The sequence below is a fragment of the Motacilla alba genome, chromosome 13 (assembly GCF_015832195.1).
Source record: "Motacilla alba alba isolate MOTALB_02 chromosome 13, Motacilla_alba_V1.0_pri, whole genome shotgun sequence".
In the NCBI taxonomy this organism is placed as follows: domain Eukaryota; kingdom Metazoa; phylum Chordata; class Aves; order Passeriformes; family Motacillidae; genus Motacilla; species Motacilla alba.
In genome coordinates, this window is record NC_052028.1 from 11,265,626 (window position 1) to 11,281,899 (window position 16,274).

General features: G+C 48.4%; 1 protein-coding gene across 1 annotated transcript; it reads right to left on the reverse strand.

The window, feature by feature from the left end:
- Window positions 1–4,281: 4,281 nt before the first annotated feature.
- On the reverse strand, window positions 4,282–10,673 carry LOC119706418 (leukotriene C4 synthase-like). Its single transcript, XM_038150103.1, has 6 exons — window positions 10,386–10,673; window positions 7,800–7,960; window positions 6,897–6,996; window positions 5,819–5,889; window positions 5,500–5,581; window positions 4,282–5,045 (listed from the first exon to the last, which is right to left on the reverse strand). Exons 2-6 carry the CDS (start codon window positions 7,855–7,857, stop codon window positions 4,919–4,921), a joined length of 438 nt encoding a protein of 145 aa, XP_038006031.1. The 5' UTR covers window positions 7,858–7,960; window positions 10,386–10,673; the 3' UTR covers window positions 4,282–4,918.
- Window positions 10,674–16,274: the final 5,601 nt, after the last annotated feature.

Consider the following 16,274-nt stretch of genomic DNA (forward strand, 5'->3'; position numbering starts at 1 on the left):
GGGAGGGCATTCACAAAGGGCCATGTTAAGCCCTGTCCCTCATATATATACAGTGGCTCTGCCCTTACCCAGGGAAAGGTGAATTCTTGGAGCTCTCTTACAAGTGGTAATTCCTGGGAGGTCGAAAACTGATGAGAATGAGGCAAATTGTAACTTTAGAGTGTGGATTTTCCTGGCCCCTCGACCTGCTAACAGACAAAGTTGGAGACAGCTTTGGTTTTGCTTAGAGTTTACCACACTATCAAGTGCAGGAACGGTTTTTACTGCACTGGGTTGTGGTTAATGTAAAGGAAGAACCTTGCCTGCAGGTGAGGGCCTGCTCTGTGCCTGCATGCACTGCTGCATAGACTCTGATGGTGTGGAGGTGATGTTCAAGCCAGGCACGGTGTTCTCCAGCCGCAGGTATGACACAGGTCAGCCCCAGTCACGCTTTTCACCCCAGTCCATCTCAGCCTCTCCTGAGGATTGTGCTCTTGCGCCCACACTCTCCAGGTTCCCCTGAGCAAAGCACTCCTTCCCCTGACCTTGCTCAGCAGATCTGTGTGTCCTTCTGTTTGCTCGGATCAAGAGGGCTCTGGATCTCACTGCCCATAATGTTCTTCCTACTTTTGGCATTGATGGACACGTAGCTCAAAACGGCCGTAGTGCAAAGCAGACAACCCCAGAAATGCTGTGAAAACGACAGCCAGGCCTCTGCAGACTCAGCACATAAAATGGGGCACTAGCAGGGGCATTTCACTCACACAACTCCAGGTGCCCGCCTTTCTTTTTCCTTGCCCTCGAAGTCATTTGCATGTAAACAAATAAAACTAAGACGAGGGGTAACAAAGTGACGGTAAGGAATGGTGAGGGGAAAGGGAAGTGTCCCACAGTCCTGCTCTGGAGACTGCATCCTCACAGCTCCTGCCGGCTGGCTCCCCAGAGCTCTGATCCTGGTGCTGCTGCAGAAAGAAAGGCCCATTGAGAAGCCTGGCTCCAAATTAGCATTTGAATTCCGTTGTAGCCTGTTGTCAGATGGGCAGGAGGTGGGTGCTAGTCTCGGTTGCTCAGCGCTGATACACAAAGGTGGCTTTTAAAGGTCCTTATTTTTCTGAAGGGAAGAAATGCATTGCTCAGACTTTGGATACTTTTTTTTTTTTTTTTCTTTCCCTCTCCTATTCTTCTCCGTTTCACCCCTTTCCTGGGTCAGGCTGAGCCACAGATAGACACTTCTGGGTATTGTTAGCCCTGTCTGACCTACTTCTCTCCCGCCTCTCGGCCCCGTGTTATGGATGCTGGTGCTATGGAAACCTGCTTGACATGCCAGTGCCACAAAGCCGGGGCCACCAGCTGCACCCTCCTTTCCCGGCCCCACGGGAGTTTCCCTCCCAAACAGCCCCCCAAAGAAAGTAAGCAGCCCTGCTTCCCGGGGAAATTCAAGGGTGTCCTCCATCCGTCCCACTAAGCTCCGGAGGGACTGGGGCGCTCTTCCGTGGGCTTGGGGGGACCGGTGCTGTCCCTCCTCATGCCATAGCACAGTACTGCGGTCTGGGGGCCGCTTATAAAGCCGCCGCTGCCCGCACCAGACCGTATCCAGCACGGGCCAGCACGTCACGGATAGGGAAGTACACGTGGGTGTCCTTGAAGTTTTCAAGATAGTAAGCTACAAACTTCTGCACCTTGATCCCAAAGCCTTCCAGGAGCCTGGCAGGGATCCTGGGAGGGCGGTGGTGGGAACGCGGAGGTGGCAACACCTGCGTTCCGGCGGTGCCTGCGGCGGGTGGCAGCGGCTCTGTCCGGGGACGGAGCTCTGCACTTCCACCGTCACTCGCGTGGAACCCGCCCCGCCGGGAACAGAGCTTGTTTACAAGTTCAGCCTCCGTAACTCTTGTGATAAAAAAGTTCTCGCTGGTTCTGTGGGTTTCCTTTGCTCTCTGCTGGCTGCCCATCCGGCTGCCTGCTTATCCTGGGAGCTTGTGGCACTATCAGAGTGGATTTGCTTCCAAATACCGCACGCCGAACGTCTTTTCTCCCCGCTGCCGGCAATGAACTGGCAGCAGTAAGGGGAGGAAGCAGGAAGCAGCCCTGGAGCCCGCAGAGCGCTTTGCTTTATGTCTGTCGTGAGCGTCCGCAGGAGATCCTTGCGAGGCTCCAGGACTCCCCTACCCCAATACCTTAAAGCCAGAGCCGGGCCCAGCACGGATCAAACCCGAAGCAGGCAGATTTGTGGATGAGTGCCAGAGCAGAGGCCGTGGCTGTGCCGGCTGCCCGGTGGGCGCTGCCCCGGCACCTCTCGGGGTGCAGCAGCGGTGCTGGGGCGCGGGCGGCGGGCCCGGGGCCCTCGGGGGCCGCGGCCCTTGGACCCCCCGGGCCCCCCTCAGCCGCGGGCCACCAGCGCCCTCTCCCGGCGCCGGGGAGAAGCGGCGGGGCCGGGGCGGGCGGAGCGGCACAAATCCCGGGAGGAGCGGGGACAGCAATCGCGGGGAGAACGGGAGAATCCCGACGGGAGCGGGGCTGACGGCCTGGGCCTGGCCCCCGTGGCGGGGGCAGCGGTGGGACCCTCCCTCCCAGCGCTGGACCGGAGCGCAGCAATGCCGCTGGCGGCTGGATCACCTTTAAACACGGGGTGGCTTTCGCACCTGAGGGAGGGACGGTGACCTGGGGCGGAGGTGCAGCCCCCCAGCACACCTGTGCCAGCCCAGCGGGCCCTCAGCACTTCTGCAGCAGGTTCGGGCGGGCACACTGGTGCCATACAGCACCAGCACAGCGTGCTGGGCAGCAGCAGCATGAATTGAGTAAATCCCAAAATCATCGACTGTTTGAACCATCGATTGGGGTAAACTGGTTTTCTTTGACTGATGAAGCAGCAGAGCAATGACAGCAGCTCTGGTGGAGGGGAGCATCTTCCCTTCTGCTCAGGGCACCTGAAATGGCCCCTCTGACAGTGGTTTGAAGGACTGATGATGTGCCCGTCAGATTTTCTGTGGCAGAACTGGTGACAGGCTTGGCAGCCACCAAGGCCAGAGCCTGACTGCGCCGTGCCAGGATTTTTAATGGTCTTCTGTGCATCCAAGGGGAGAAGCGGGCTACAATCTCACTGCTGAATCATTAATTTCCCTCCTCTGAGTCATCCTGCGGCCCTGTCAGGCACAGAGCGGACACAAGCGGGGCTGAGGTGGGCAGTGGCTCCAGGTTGATACAGCGGGTTTAGAAAACTGGATGCAGGATAAAAGACAGAGATTGTGTCTACAGAACCCATTAGCACCCACTTGGACTAACCCCAGAAAGCAGAGTTTTGATGCGGAGTCATCGGGACCTGCACCAGCAGCTGGGGCTGGTCCTTCTGCATTAACTCTGTGGGAGGTGACTGGTTATACTGGTAAAAAGGTGAGGACTGGGGAACATCTTCAGGAGACAGTAGGACCTGTTAATGCAAAGGCTAAGTGAAATCTCACTGTTCCTCCCTGACCTTGCTAAGGCACAGCCAGGGTTAAACTATGCTCAGACTTTTCTGAAATGTGTCACCAAAGGTGCCAGGAGAAAAAGTTATTATTTATCTTGCTGTGACACCTGAGGATTTCGGTGAGGATGGGACCCTGCTGCACTGAAAACTTTGCAGAGACAAGTGTTTTACAGTTATTTTTGTTTGGCTTTAAGCCTCACCCTGCAGCATTTGCCAGTTTCAATGCAGCAGCATGACTCCAAGGCAGGAGAGCCTGAAAGGGAAATCGACTGGATGCTTTGCTGGAGAAGCTAATTTGAAATGAAAAGAAACAATGTGAAAAATTAATCATTTCCTCCAAAAACCCCCTGCCTTTTGTTCTTACAGTCTAGATATGCCTACTGCTGGGAAAAGGAGGGGAGAGCAGTGGGCTTTACAATGTGGTTGGACTGGCATCATGCTCATGCAATTATTTTCACTCTCTGGGTTTGGTGTGAATTCCCCCCATGATGACACACAGAGCACTGCTGGCATTTCCCGTGCCACTAACATGAACAACAGTGGCCAAAAGCATCAGTACTGTGCATACTGGACTCATGAAAATCCAGGCCCTCCTGGTGCAGGAGGGACCTGAGCACTGGGTAAACCACTTTTTGGTGCTGAGTGGCTCAGTACCAATGCATGAGCTCAACATCTTCAAAAATCAGCTTCTCCCTCCTCAGAGCTCTCCTCCCATGGCACACAGGGTTGCAGGCTTTGTTGGATTGCATGTCAGGGAAACAAAGGCAGCCACCTTGCACTCACACACTCATGTGTCTGTTCTCTGCTAGCTGCAGACTCACAAAGAGACACCCAGCACAGCAAGTTCAGTGACCTTTTATTTGTGCCTGTTGTCACTGGGCCGAGTTCAAAGTGGCACACGCAGCAGTGGTGATGAGTTTGCACAGTCTCATTTACAGCAGTGGCTGATAACCAGCATGAGGGCACCAACGGACTTTTGCACAACATGTTGGTGGCGACTCCAGTTTATCCCTCACCTCTTTTGTTGTGTCTCAGCCCACATTTGGTTCCAAACAAATTCCTTTCTTAGGTGTGGGCCTTGGAAAACTGGCATGAATCCGTGTTCTGTGCCTGGGCTGAGGGCAGAGCTGCTGGATAATGGGGAACACATGGCACTTTCCTCTGGCAACTCACTGGAAACTCAGACTGAGAAGAGTTTGCTTTTATATGTCCTTGTTTGGGGTTGTTGTTTCCACGTCAGACACGATGGAGCTGCCAGATGTGGAGCACTTGGCACACCAAGTGCCATGGGGAAAAAATATCTCCTAAACAGCTCAGCAGCTCCTGCCAGTGCTGGACAGTGAGGAAGGAGGTGTTAAAAGCTCGGGTGAGGTGGATTTCTCATTGAGGGCTGTAGAGTTGTAGCCAGTCTATTAAGGTGGGCAGGAGGGAGCAGGACTCGAAGATGAGGACAGTGATGAAGCACAAAGGAGTGGGTCATGCTGTGAGAAGCTGGAGGATGTTCAGCCCCAGATAGTGAGAGAGGAAGAAATGCAGGATGCCCACGGCTGACACTGCAATGAGAATCCAGAGGACTCCAGCGCTGAAGTATATTGGGGCGAGTCTGGTGGGAGAGAGGCAGCTGCTGACACCGAGCTTCCCGCCTGGGAACAGCCCCTTCCTCCCTGCAGAAGTGGGTGGAAAGGCAGCCCCTGGCTGTCCCCTGCCCCCTGTGTGGGGTCCCATGCCCTGCTTCCACCTCAAGGGAGCAAACACACACACCCAAAAGGGCTTGGGGCAGCCCCAGCCTTGCCCAGTATCTGTGTTGCTGCCTCAGCCCTGTGTCCTTGTTCACATTATGTCTCGGAGACAAAGCTGAGTGATGCAGGAGCCCCAGTGCACCCAAAAAGCCTCGAGCTTTCCCAAAGCACGTTATGTTTCCAAAACCAACCCCCCAGGGGTTACCGTGTAGTCCCCCGAGGGCTGCTGTGTGTGAGTGCGTGTGTGTAACTGTGTGAGTGTGTGTGAGTGTGTAGCTGTGTGTAAGAGCATGCAAGAGTGAGTGTGAGTGTGTTTACCTTTCTGAGGATGATGCCTTGTATCCCACAAAGTAGCAGTAGCGGGCGTAGAGATAGAGCAGACCCAAGGCTCCAGCCACACCTGTGTTTAGGAGAGATCACAGTGACCATCTCCAAAGGCTTTTCAGAGCTACTTGGAACCAAGGAGGTAGCCCAAAGGGAAGGAATAGAGAGAGACTCTGTGTTGTCTGGCTCTACCATCCCATCAGAGACAAAATTATTGCTTAATTTGTTGTTCAGAAGTTGGCAGGACCTGAGGACTGAGGCAGCATGCAGGGGAATGGATCCAGTGACAAACCAGGTAACAGGATATTCTCACCTTGGTGGAAGAAGAGTCCAGCCTGCCACAGAAGTGCCAGGAAGATGGGAAAATACTCAGAGGAGTTCACCCTGGCAGGAAAGAGAAAAGTCATAAACTAGGGAAAGGAAGGAAGCTCTTCCTCTTTTGCTTCCCCTAGCAGTTTCCAGACACTGGAGGCTTTTGCTTTTCAGAACTAATGTTGTCATAAAAAGCCTCCAAGCTCCAGTTCCTGTCCCAGCTTTATTCACAGAAATTGAACAATGGAAAGAACAGGGTCTCCAGGTTTCAAGAAATTAAGTAAAAGATTCCCATGTCAGACTGTGCACAGAAAGGCTCCATGAACCACTCCCACTGCTGCTTCCCAAGGGCTGCAGCTCAAACTCTGATGTCAATGCCCCAAAGCCCCAAGCTGTGGGAAGTCTGTCCCTCAAGTACATAAGGCCAGAGCAGCCTGGGCTTTGTGCAGGAGTTGGAGGGAGCACATAACTCTTTGGATTGTTTGTATGTCCCTGTCCTCCCAAAGGCACAGTAGCACCAAAAGATGCTGGATGAAGCTGAGTCTAGGCTAGTGAAGGAGCAAAGAAGGAGATGGCTGAGGGGATCCAGCTCAAGCTACTCAGTTGCTTTTTTTCCAGTGGTTAGCTACAACAATATGAAAGCTCCTCCCTCCCCACTGCAGCCCTAGTGCAGAAGTCACAGCAGAGATGCTGGGTTATCCTCATCCCAGCACCAGCTGAGATCTCTCTGGGAACTTGTCCTTCCCAGCGAGTGAGATTCAGAGCAGGGCTGAAGCTGTCTGAGGTTTGGCACCACTTGGATAAAACCAGTGTAAGTCTCAGGCACCAAGGGTTATGTCTTTAGGAGCCCTTCACAGGACTCCTAAAGACACAGCAGAGATTCCTGTGTGGTTTCTATCAGCAATGGCTGGTTTAGGACTCAAGAGCCAACCGGATGATGATGTTGACTCTTCAACCCATTGATTAACCTTGAGGGAGGTGATTACTTCTTTACGGTTCCAGGAAAAGAATAGCAAAGCAGGGGAAAGGCAGTGCCTTACATGAGATCTGACAAACATCAAGTAAGAGGAGTTTCTTACTGTGCTCGAAAGATCCTTTCAAATTCAGGAGGGCCTGAGATCTTTGGAGGTGAAATGCCAAACAACCTCCTAGCATAGATCACCTGGAGGAAGAAGTAAGCTGCAGCAAAAGAGAGAACAGTAGCAGTGGTGAGTCCTATGTCTGGGCACAGTGGAGTCAGGAGCTGGCCAGAGGCCAGGGAAACAGGTCTGCAGTCTCCTCCTAACCCCACACCCCCACACAGCAGAGAAAGTTAGAATAAAATCCCAGGTACCTTTTAGATAAGGAAAAGGAATGACCCAGAGCTATAGTGAAACAAGTAATGTACTACCAGTGTTATCTGCTTTCTTGTATAATCAACAGATGGTAAAATTGTTACACAGTTCAGATGCACTTTATTACTGACAATTTCAGGGCTTTTTCATTCTCTTAATTTTTTCCTCTTCGAAATTCTGATATCTGTGTAGAGATGGAACTGATGCCACAGATAATCCAACCAGATACTGAATTAAATTGGCATGCAATGTGGACCCGTTGGCTGGGAGATGTTCCATGTGGCCCACCACAGCCCATACTTCCACCTTTTCACACAGCAGAGCTCTTCGTATGCATCTTTGTACATCTACATGCACTTCAGGAGCTGCTGTAAGCCCAAAGAGGGAAATTCTGCATGTTTGCAGAGGGAAAGATCTACCCAAAAAATTCTGAATGCAGGGGGTAGGTCAGTTCAGAGAAAGAGCTTCCCCTGCACTCGTTTGGTTGAATGCTCTCCAGAACCCAAACAAGATATCAATTCCCTGTCTGAAAAGCAGTGAAGTGCCAGTGCAACAGGAGATATTAAATATGAAAGCAAAAGAAAATCAGTGGAGTTATAGTAGATTGATCCAGCCAGTACTAGAGCACACATATCCAATGGTCCCTACCTTGCTCCAGGACTCCCAGGACTGTCACGGCAGCCAGCCAATGAATCTGATCCAACATACTGGCTTTTCCAGAACCTAGAAAATCTTATTTCGTGGTCAGAAGTTGCTCTGGCCAGGTTCAGTCCTTGCTGATGTGGCTGTTTGCAATGGTATCTGGCAGCCTAGGTTTGTTTTAACGGAACAAAGCAAAGATTTAGTCTGTGGTATTGACACCCAGGAGCAGCCTGGTGCCTGTTACACACTATGGAAATGGAAATCAGTGGAGACAGGTTTAATGGAGTATTTCCTTTTCCGCCCCTCCCTTTTCCAGGAACAGAGTTAAGAGGAAGTGGAAAAGCCAGTAGACTGACAAATGTGAGAGATAAGGGAACTGGAGCTGAATGGATGGACAAAAGTCAATAGCCCACTAATCCACTCCCCCCAGGGCATCTGCTTTAGGCCAGGGCACATCCCCTCTGCCCATGTTGCAGGAGAAACCAAAGCTCTGCTTGGGCTGTTGTATCACACCAGAGCACAGGCAACACTCCAAAGTACATATCCCTGTGTACATAATCCTACGTAGGCTCTGGTTAGCATGTGTTGGGCACAGAGAATGACTAATGGCCACAACACTGAGACCCTGTATGAAAAACACTCTGAGAGGGTAAGACAGGATACGTTAAAGTATAAAAGGTCTCTAGAGCTGTCCTGCACACTGATACTTTATCTGAGGATGGGTCCTGCAGAATGACTGTCAGACACCAAGGGGGTTTCAGAGCCATCCCTGAACCCAGAAAGGCTGGGAGATGTGCATTTAAGGCTTCTGATCAATCCTCAGCCCAATCAATTCTCACCATAAACACCAGAGTGAGCTCTTTGTGGGGAAAAACCTGCAGAATTCATCAGGACATAGCAAAAAGAAAATTACATTTTCACGTGTCAGAAGAGACCCATTTGTCTAGTTCCCATCTAACAGCACAACAGCTGGCACAGACAGAAGCTGCTGGGACCACCAGCTTTGTTTCCTTCCTCTCTCTTCAATCAATGAATTCTCCCATCAGACCAGGGTAAAAGGAAAGCAGGTTAAGACAAAGTGATCGTTGAACACCACAGTTATAGAAAGTTATATTAAAGCAGTTTACAGAAATTACATTGTACACCTGATGTCTTTGATAGGCTTTCTAAGAAGCAATATGCTGGTTCTGGTTTTCTGCCTCTCTACAAGCTATTAAGGCACCTAAAATGGCTGTAACAATGTCCCAGCTTGGTGTTTTTCCAAATATCAAATACACACCCCATTGTTTTTCAAGCACCAGCTCTAAGATAAATTCCTTTATTTCAGAATTGAACCTTTTTCATTGCAGTGACTGTTTAGAAATATGAGGAACATTGTGTCTATTTAGTTGTCAAAGAAATTAAGAACTCCCCTGTGTCACCTCAAGAAGGGCAGAGGTCTTGCAGTGCTTAATGATGTTTGATTTCCCTTTGCTCCTGTCTGATAACAGCCTGCTAGTGACAGAAAATAAAGAAAACAACTGAGCAGAAAAGATTTGAGCTTACACCTCCATACTGTGAGCTGTATCAACAGTGTCAAATGTGTGCAATGGAATCTGGGCCAGGAGGAGCTGCACAGGCTGCTACAGAGCATTCCTGTTCTCCAGATCATCACTAAACACAAAATACTTCTAGCATCATTTTCTGTCATCATCTAGCATGATCTAAATACAATAAAGGCCAATAGAAATATGAATGAATAAACAAGCACAGATGTCTCCCCCCTCCTCCTCCCTCCTCCATAAGCATAATTTTTCAAGTTGTTTTTAAACTGAAGAGCACAACCTTTTTTTTTGTCCCTGTTTCTCATCATCAGAACTCACTTTATTTTCCATTCTCCCTCAGTGCTTACAAGGAACAGGCACAAGTACCCTGGTCCCAGCACCAAATGCCCCTGGGTGACAGACTTGTCATGGGTGGGCAGCCTCTGCACCCATGGACCGCAGCATATTGCGATACCTCATCCTCCGAGGCTGACACAGACAAGTTCCCTTCTAGGCAAAGACAAGTCCTGCAGTCCCAGTGCACCTCGGGGTGGATTTGCTGAGCAGGAGCTACTGAAATGCTGTACCCCTCTCCCACTCCCTGGCTCTGCATTCCAGGGTAACTGTGTGAATGTGGCCCCACGTCAGAGGGCACAGACCAAAGTCCTCACATCTCCCACTGAGTCAGCACTGCAGGCATTTCTCTGTGCCCATGGTTACTTCTGCCACCTCTTCCTGCAGCCAATAATCCTCTCTGCCTCCTAATTTTCGCTGTAGAGATACACTCTTAGCTGGACTGCAACACCAATTAAAAATTAAAAATAATATTGGGAAGAATAATGATCAACACAATGCCTTGGAGGAGTTTTTAAGCATCCATAGGGCTTACAGCACCTGTTACTTGTCCAGACCAGCAGGGCAAGGAGAAGCCAGCAGTGCTGACTGGGTCCAGCCCCGTTACCTGCAGCACATGCAGTAACATCCCCTGGAAATGTGTTTCAGGAGTGTACAATGGCTCAAGAGCTTTCTCTCAGTGGAAGGGAGAACATTTTGCAGATGAGCAACTCACCCTTCAGCTGTGAAGTGTGGAGGTGCCTCGTTCTTCCAGTCCTATTGCACAAATATGGAAATATTTTCTAATGCAGGTCCTACTTGTGCTTCCTTTCCTTCCAAATCCTTTTGCAGCCACTATGTACGTCCAAACCCGTGACTGTGGGACTGTTTGTGAGAACAGTTACTGTCTTTGTAACAGCCAGAAAGAAAAAAAGAGGGGAGGGTTCATCAAAAAGAATTTTTTCCCACAGAGAAGAAAGAATTTTTCTAGTTCGAGAGAAAGACAGAGACCTCAGCCCCGAGCAATGCAGTCTGTTCAAGTACAACTTGGGGTGGGGTGGTGGAGCTACGCCCTCCTGACCTCCCATTCCCATGGAGGCTTCTCCTAAACTCAGATCTACATGTGCTGAGATTTTCCTGGAATTCTTGGATTTTCCGTCTCTGTAAGGAAGTACACGCTAAAAATATGGCAAGAGAAAAAAAGAATTCATTCTCTTACTCCTTAGGAAGGCAAAACTGGCCACATGTCCCCAGGAAGTGGAGACAGCTGCAGACAATTTCTGCTCTGTGATTCCCAACAGGACTCAGAGCAATACATAAGCTGGATCAGATCTCCTGAGCACATTGAAATGTGTTCTGGGTTCTGCATTTTGAAAAAAAAAAAAAAAGAACTTTGCATTACAAGAATTACCATGTCTTCCTAAAATGAGCATCTATCCAGAGGTTCCTTCTTTCACAAAGTAAAAGAGCAGGTGGTTGGTTTTGTCAGCAACATCCAGATTGGCATTATGCAACTCATCTCTTGGAGTACAAACTCAGTGTATATTGGAGATGTGCCTAAGCCTGTTTGTCCAGGTCAATTTCAGACCATATTCCTGGCATTTATATACCTATGGTAGATCAAAGAGTCACATAAATGTTCACAAATATTTAGTTATAGCAAAATTTCTAGAGGCCAAACCAATCTCTGGGCTGCTGGAATGCTTCTGCATGGAGCAGGACCACAGCCAAGCACCTATTGACAGCACTTCTCATCTCAGTAAAGGTGAAGGGCTTCACTTCAAACAGGCAAAACATAAAAAGTAATTTTCTAGAAAGCAAGATGGAAAGCTGAGTCTTTGGAAAACCACAGAAATTAATCTATATAGTCATTTATTTAGGGATAGTTTGGAGAATTTTTTTAAGCTTTCTTCTAATGGAGTTTAGTGAGCTTTATCCATATGCACATTAAGTCTGACTGGAGGGCACATCAGTATAAAAGCAATGCCAAAACTCTCCCCTTAATTCATCATACGAAGGCACTGCTACATGTAAATGAATTATACCCCTTCATTTATGACCAACATCTGTTAAAAGTATTAATTAAATGTCTCTCTTGCCGTGCCTTGTCTTGTGTTACTGTAACACAAGGAAAGCCTTTTCCATGTGTTTTGCCAATTTTCCTACCTCCTATTCAACAGAAAATCAGGAATAGCTAATAAACAAAGAGGAACAATGCCAGAAAGTGGCTGGCTTGAAGAATAAATCTCTTGAGTGATAAGTGCATATGTCAGGGAGGGGGAGAATTTCCCTTTGCGGAGGGACAAACAAGCCTTTCAAACATCTTTGGAAACTCTTATGTTAACATACACTTAGTATTATCCTATAATGATGTGGGGAAAAAATTGCAAGTATACAGGGTACATCAGAATACATCAAAGGCTGAAAAGTGGTCATGAAGTGCAGCTTTGCTTTTCCTAAATTACAGAGGTGAAGAAACAGAGCTGTTCAGCATTTCTATCTTGTTTAGACCAGCACATCCAGATGCTGCCTGGCCCTAGCTGGTTATGAGATGAAGCTGGGCAAGGCATTGGAGAGGGGCAGAGTGAGGACAGCTCTAAGGAGACATTCTCCTGGGGAAAGGCTGGAACTCCTAAAAGGTCTCCTCCAAAGAAAAGGTCTCCTGTTTCTTGGCTTGTAAGAAACAGGGAAAGTCAGGGAAATCACCTGAAGTGGGGAGGTGTTGCTGTGCAAAGTCATATCTTCAGGGGTGGGGCAATCAGAATGACACTGGTCCCTCTGCTTTATGCTGACTTTTCACACCAAAGTTCTGTCCCACATGGGGTTGAGGGAAAGGAGATGGTCTGGGGGGAGGTCTGCCATAGGTCCTTGCTGAAGATGCTCTTCTCTCCTTGCTTAGTGCTGCGGGACTGTGCCCAAACCTGAGTCCCGCTGAGCGTCCTGCCCTGTGTCACCCTGTCCAGAACACTGGGGCACAGCCCAGACAAATACAGAGCGTGAGACTACAGAGTGTTCAGTGACCACAGAGACCCATGGGCAAACTTGTGCAAGAGCAGAAGGCACTGAGGGCAGGAAACTGACAGATATTTCTGCAGAGCTCCAGTGATGTCAGCAGCGTCAAAAAGTTTTGAAATATATCTTCAGAATGAATCAAAGGCAAACTATGTGGGTGAGAGCAGAGCATTGTTTGGAGTGTTCTTTGAACTCATTCACTGTCATGCCCCCAGAAGATGCCCCAAGGGATGTGCTGGGCAGGGAGTGGAGCCCAGGTAGAGGGTGGGACATCTCCAGCGAGGGGCACACACACCCTGCTGCAGCTGGGAGGCTGCAAGTGCCCTGGAAGCAGAGTGAAGAGGCTGCCTGGGTCACATAGCACTGAGCACAGAGGAACATAAACAGGCTCTGTTTCTTCTCCCATCTCCAAAGCAGAAATTAAACAAAGCCAGCCTCCACATCTCCTGCTGGCTCAAGACCAGGGAGAGACCAGCAACTACAGATCATGGGAGCAAGATGTGAGTGTGGGAGAGACAGGTTTTTGGTTACTGGCCACCATTTCTTGTGGCCATTCTGCCACATCCACCTATCTGCTCCGTAATGTGCAGGACTGGGATGCTGCCTAACTTGACATGTCCTGATGGTGGCCACTCCTGTTAGGAGAATTCTTAGTGCCAATCAGAGCTTGATGCCTCCTGACTATGCCAGCTTCAGTCTGCAGGACAGCAGCCATTCCCTGCCTCCCAGGCTGCAGGATTGGAGCAGTGTTTATCCAGGGCCTGGGGAGGCAAAGCAGGTTCAGCACAGCACACAGGAGCTTGGGCTGTGCTATTTGAAAGCCCTGCCTGACTGCTGGTATTCGCTGTTTTACATCACAGTTTAGTGCTTTTGTTCAGCACTTGCTGAGATCCAAAACGAATTCAGTCTGTTGGCACAGCACTTATCAGGGCCAGTGTTTAAGTTATTACTAAAGCAAACAGAAAAATCTCCACCTATAATTTCCAAAGGTTCAATATTTACAATAGATTAACACAGTCAGCTATTATCTGCAGAACACTTCTTTCACTCCTGTGAAAATTTGTTAAAATCACTCCCAAAGTCCTCAAATGATCAACAATTACAGAATTTATCATTTATTGAACCAGTGATTTTCTTCATCCGTAATACAGGGTTCCTTAACCAGACTCATACAAGTAGACTTTTTATTAGGTATATTTTTATTACATATAGATTTTTGTTATATGTATATACAACATATATATGAAGAGGTTGAAAGCAGACCCTAGCTTGTAATTGGTTAAAAAATTACTAAACAATTAGAAACAAATTTAATGTCAAATTTAATTTGGGGATTTTTGAGTTTGCCTGATTTACATCTGTATATTCATAAAGGGAGAAGGATCTCTGATTCTTTTTGCTGCCTGGTAAAAAGGCATCAGAAAACATCCTCTAACAAAGGTCTGTCTAGGACTGCAGAAAGCTCACAGCTCAGACTGCTTTTACCTTGGATGGGGCTTGTCCAGCAAAACAAAAGGAAAGGCCCTTGACACTGAGTTGATGGACAGATTAAAAATGTATAATTCCCAAGACAAAGTCTTAGATTAATATAACCCAAAATAATGAATAGAATGTTGAGCTTCTACAAAGTCAGTGACTGATTCCAGTTCCACATTTATGCACTTGCAAAAAGGAGAGTCTAATGGGGGAGACATACAGAATCAATGAAAGAAATGAACTGGAAATGTAAAATCAAAATAGTGAACTTATTTGATATGCACCCAGTAGTTATAACCCACAGTTTCTACAAAGTCAAATGAGGGGGCAGCTCAGCTCAGCCTCTTCATCTTGGGGGATGTAGCCCACTCTGAAAGAATTCAAGCTCTTACCCAGCCCAGTGTCTTGATGGAAAACTAAAGCACCATATTCTTGACTTCGGAATTTGTGTTTGAGAATACCAACGTTCCCTAAGGCGCAGATGATACTTTTATTAATCTTAATCAGATCTCTCTCTTCATTTCTCCTCATTCTTTTGAGTTTCCACTGAGCTTGGTAGAATCTTGCCTTTATAATTGATCTATTTCTTTCAGTTAAAATACTTGCTCCATGATTAATTCAAGTCTTGAGTGATAAGATCTAATTCTGAGCTATTTGACTTGAAAATGAAAGCAAAGGTTGACATTTTTCGCTTGTGTAACCTTAACCATTCCTTTCCCTCTCGTGCCAAGCATTTTCTGTGACTGACTAAACCACCTTCATTTCCCTATCTGTCCAAGTAGCAAAGGAAGCCTCTCATCCTCTACTTCTGCCTGCTTTAATAGCCAGCCAGTTCTGAAATAAATCCCCACCTCCGCATTCCCTTGGATTTCTGCACCTCCTAACTCTGCAGAGAATACTGCACCACTTGTTGCACTTGCACACAGCCACAGTGCTGCTTCATAATCTCTGACTCACCATTTTCCCTGGAAACACTGTTAGAATGGCCATGTTTCAGGGGTTTTAACAATCTCCAGCTTTCCAGTCAGCTGCACTGAAGACTGGGGTGAAGCTAAGATCAGGACAGTAAAGAACAGCAAGAGCATCACACCCTTAGGGCTATGCTGTCACTCTCCTTACTCTGAACTGGAAGAAAATCCTGTGGATCCCAGATTCCCACTTATTGTCTTCTTTGGTTGACATGCTTCATCTGCTTTTAAAAAAGGTTCTTTGATGTCTGAAATAACAGTAAGCATAATTTTCTTTCATTCTCCCATAATCAAATAGCAGTGGCAGCAAGGCTCAAACTCGGTGGGTGAGCCTGCGGGACAGGCTCTGCTATTGCCTTGGAATGAGTTAGAATGAGCAGAAACATTCGGTGTTAATACAGTCATCAGGGCCCTTGTCTCTACTTTGTCATGAACAAGCAGCTCCAAAGCAGAGCCCTGTGGTGCAGAGCAGGACTGCAGGGCTCTCAGGGTGATTGCTGATGATGTGGACAGCCTCAGCTTCCCACCCAAAGGGTTTTCAGTTCTCTACAAAGATAATAAGGACACCACAGGCTGTGTCTCAGATTCACTCTACACTTCAAGGGCCTCCTGGGTGAGATACAATAAAAACACAGACACTCCCACAAAAGAAACCTCCAGTACATCTCCACAGTGCACACTTTTTGCCCGTTTCTAGACACTTTTTGGACAAGAGTTCAGACTGACAAGAAGTGATTGACAGTAAATTTTCCTCTGTAACCAAGGGAGGGAAGGCACACCTCACTGTAATGTTATTTTGGTTTTGCCAGCCACAGCAATGCAAGAAAACACAGTATATTCCCACAGAAAATTCTGGAGGAACACCAGGTTGGACCCGCCAAGGTCACTTTCACCGCAAACAGCCTCATGCAGCGGGCTGGAAGCAGGGGCTTGCCGTGGTCCTCCTCTTCATCGTGCTGCCACATCTGTGCCGACTCACTGCGGCCCCTGGGCACAGCGCAGCTCGGCAGCCGGGCACTCCGGCAGTGACAAAGTCCCCGGCACACTCTTTGTTCCTGCTGGGCTTCGGAGGCCCGGCGGGCGCGGGACCACCTCCGGATCCCGCAGCTAATCCTTTCCTAGGAGATGTCTATCACAAATACAAGCAGCAGCAAATCCTATAAGCCCTT

Excerpts from the sequence above, each read along its gene's own strand:
- LOC119706418 (XM_038150103.1), bottom strand. The coding sequence starts at position 7,857 with ATGTTGGATCAGATTCATTGGCTGGCTGCCGTGACAGTCCTGGGAGTC. Across the intron at positions 5,890-6,896 it reads GAAAGGATCTTTCGAGCACA|GGTGAACTCCTCTGAGTATT; the intron begins GTAAGAAACTCC and ends CTTTCCTGCCAG. Across the intron at positions 5,046-5,499 it reads AAGGCATCATCCTCAGAAAG|ACTCGCCCCAATATACTTCA; the intron begins GTAAACACACTC and ends CTCTCCCACCAG.